This window comes from Etheostoma cragini, chromosome 13 (genome assembly GCF_013103735.1).
Source record: "Etheostoma cragini isolate CJK2018 chromosome 13, CSU_Ecrag_1.0, whole genome shotgun sequence".
NCBI classification, from domain to species: domain Eukaryota; kingdom Metazoa; phylum Chordata; class Actinopteri; order Perciformes; family Percidae; genus Etheostoma; species Etheostoma cragini.
Window position 1 is genome coordinate 25854595 of NC_048419.1, and position 3256 is coordinate 25857850.

The window sequence follows — 3256 nt, forward strand, 5'->3', positions numbered from 1 at the left end:
CTACAGGCTTCAAATCCTCCTCTACAGGCTTCAAATCCTCCTCTACAGGCTTCAAATCATCCTCTACAGGCTTCAAATCATCCTCTACAGGCTTCAAATCCTCCTCTACAGGCTTCAAATCCTCCTCTACAGGCTTCAAATCCTCCTCTACAGGCTTCAAATCATCCTCTACAGGCTTCAAATTCTCCTCTACAGGCTTCAAATCCTCGTCTACAGGCTTCAAATCATCGTCTACAGGCTTCAAATCATCGTCTACAGGCTTCAAATCATCTACAGGCTTCAAATCATCTACAGGCTTCAAATCATCCTCTACAGGCTTCTACAGGCTTCAAATCATCCTCTACAGGCTTCAAATCATCGTCTACAGGCTTCAAATCATCCTCTACAGGCTTCAAATCATCCTCTACAGGCTTCAAATCATCCTCTACAGGCTTTAAATCATCCTCTACAGGCTTCAAATCATCCTCTACAGGCTTCAAATCATCCTCTACAGGCTTCAAATCATCCTCTACAGGCTTTAAATCATCATCTATGGCTTCAAATTAACTCATTTTATCGTTGCATATGAATGAAAACCGATAAAGTGCAATTTTGGGTTTACTTTGAGTGTTAGTAGTCAACTTGGTTGTATTGTGTGTGAGTGAGGGTGTGTATGTGTGTGTGAGTGAGAGTGTGAGTGTGTGTGTGAGAGAGAGTGTGAGTGTGTGTGTGTGTGCGTGCGTGCGTGCGAGCGAGCGAGCGTGCGTGTGTGTGTGTGTGTGTGTGTGTGTGTGAGAGAGTGTGTATGTGTGTGTGTGTGTGTGTGTGTGTGTATGTGTGTGTGTGCTCAGACCTGTGTCCGTTCTGTGGGTACTCTGAAGGTGAAGCGAGGTCATCGGTCTCTTCGCTGATTGGACTGTTGTACTGGCTGCTGTTCAGGTTCTTCAGCACCAGCTTCTTGATGCTCTTCCTACGGATGAAACACACACACCGTCACACGCTGCCAGCCGGTACGCTACGCCGTGGGGGGTTCTGGGGTTTTTCTTCTCAGAGTTGCGCAAGTACACAGAGAGAGAAAAAATACTGGTGGACTCTCGGATCCCTCGTTTGATTTTAAGAGTCAAAACCGAAAGATCGCTTCGATAGATGTTTGGATTTTTAAGTGTAACTGGTGTGCCGTCTTGGCCGGTTCTCCCTCGGAAAACAGACTTCATCTCAAGGGCCTTCATCGTTAAGTAAAACATTTAATTCAAAATGGAGACATCCCTAGTTGAGTAACAGGCGAGAAAACCTTCCACCTAAAAAGTTGCCGGTAGCTGCTGGTGGAAACTTTGGAAAACACAGAAAATTACATTTTTTTTATAGCCAACTGTTAACGAGCAAAACACCCTTTAATTTTATGGTTATATTCCTCGAATTATAGTTTCTAAACTTGTTAGAATAGTTTTAAAAAGAGCCTAAAATTCAACCACACAAGTCATATGTGCTCCTGTAGCTCTGCATGGGGGGGGGGGGGGTATGATATATCATACCTGATACATCATCACAGTACTTATGCTACGATATTGTTGAAACATATTGAAATATTCTGCCATATATTGCAATTTATAACCTTCTCCCAACTTCAAATTTTTCCCCAATTTCTAACAACGTCCCCAAAAGCAAACTTAACATCTGTTTCATCTAAAAAGCAACATTTCTCTGTTTGTTCATCTCACTTCGATGTTATCGCTACAGAACAAACTGACATTATATAATATATACAGTATAATATATATCATTTATAATAACAGATCTATACAGTATTCCCCTTGTTTTTCTGCGCTGAAATTTCAACATTTTCTTTTTCTACAATTTGACAATTTTATTCCAATTTGTCACTTTGACGTTTAAATGTTTTGGTGAATTTTTCACTTTTTCAATTTTTTCACCCCACTTTTTTTCTCTAATTATGTTTTTGCAATTTTTAAAACAATTTTTCCACTTTCTTGACATTTAATAGTTTTAATGAATTTTTTAACAATATTTTGTCACTTAAAAAAAAAAATGTTTTCACTTTGACGTTTTTTAATTATGTTGTTGCTATTTTTTAAACAATTTTTCCACTTTCAACGTTTAATTTTTGAGTGAATTTAACAATATTTTGTCACTTTTTTCAATTTGTTGTCACTTTGACGTTTTTAATATTGTTTCAGTGAATTTTGGGGAAAAAAAATTCACTCTAAGTTTCATTGTTTTAGTGAATTTAAAAAAAAAAAACTGGCTGACGTTTTTTAATATTGTTTTAGCAAATTAAAAAAAAAAAAAAAAAAACTGACGTTTAATATTGTTTTAGTGAATAAAAAAAAAAACTGACGTTTTTTTAAATATATTTTTAGTGATTTTTTAAAACAACTTCTTTCACTTGGCGCCTGTGTATTGATACAGTTCTGCCACTTATATATATTATACTATACTGACCCCACCCCCCCACATAGGAGTTAAGTTAGTGTGGTGGAAAAAGTACCAACACTGCAGTCGTACGTTAGTCGCGTTTGATTTAAGGTGTATAAGATGCAGTGTTTCGTGTTGCCGTGGCGATCAGATCCGGTCACCTGGGAACGAAGGCTCCGTTGGTGAGCGAGGGCTCGTCGTCGTCCAGCCCGTCAAACAGCTGCGACTTGGCGGCCCCCGAGGACGTCAGCGCTTTGGGGCGGACTCGGGTCGCAGGTCGGGGGGTCAGCTTGTAGTGGGTGGGCGTGGTCAGAGCCTTCTGGGCCGTTGGATTGGTCGGTTTCAGACGCTGACAGGAAACAGACAAGTTGTGGTTTTAAAAAGGTTTTGGGGGCTTTTTCAACTTAATTAGTAAAACAGACCCAACGAGTGTTTAGATAGACGACAGATAGACACGGAGACAGACAGACAGAGAGATAGACAGAGAGACAGACAGACAGAGAGAGAGATAGACAGACAGACAGAGAGAGAGACAGAGAGATAGACAGACAGACAGACAGAGAGAGACAGAGAGATAGACAGACAGACAGAGAGAGAGACAGAGAGATAGACACAGACAGACAGAGAGATAGACAGAGAGACAGACAGACAGAGAGATAGACAGAGAGACAGACAGACAGACAGACAGACAGACAGACAGACAGAGAGATAGACAGAGAGACAGACAGACAGAGAGATAGACAGACAGACAGAGAGAGAGACAGAGAGACAGACAGACAGAGAGACAGACAGACAGAGAGACAGACAGACAGACAGACAGAGAGAGAGACAGAGAGACAGACAG

At 40.6% G+C, this 3256-nt stretch overlaps 1 protein-coding gene across 1 annotated transcript in view; it reads right to left on the bottom strand.

Annotated features, from left to right (window-relative positions):
• nup98 (nucleoporin 98 and 96 precursor) overlaps window positions 1–3256 on the bottom strand; it is a 31729-nt gene that overhangs the window by 18552 nt on the left and 9921 nt on the right. The window contains exons 13-14 of the mRNA XM_034890878.1: window positions 2574–2772; window positions 833–949 (exon numbers count right to left, since the gene is read on the bottom strand). Of these exons, the coding sequence (XP_034746769.1) occupies window positions 833–949; window positions 2574–2772 (316 nt within the window). The remainder of the gene's footprint in view (window positions 1–832; window positions 950–2573; window positions 2773–3256) is intronic.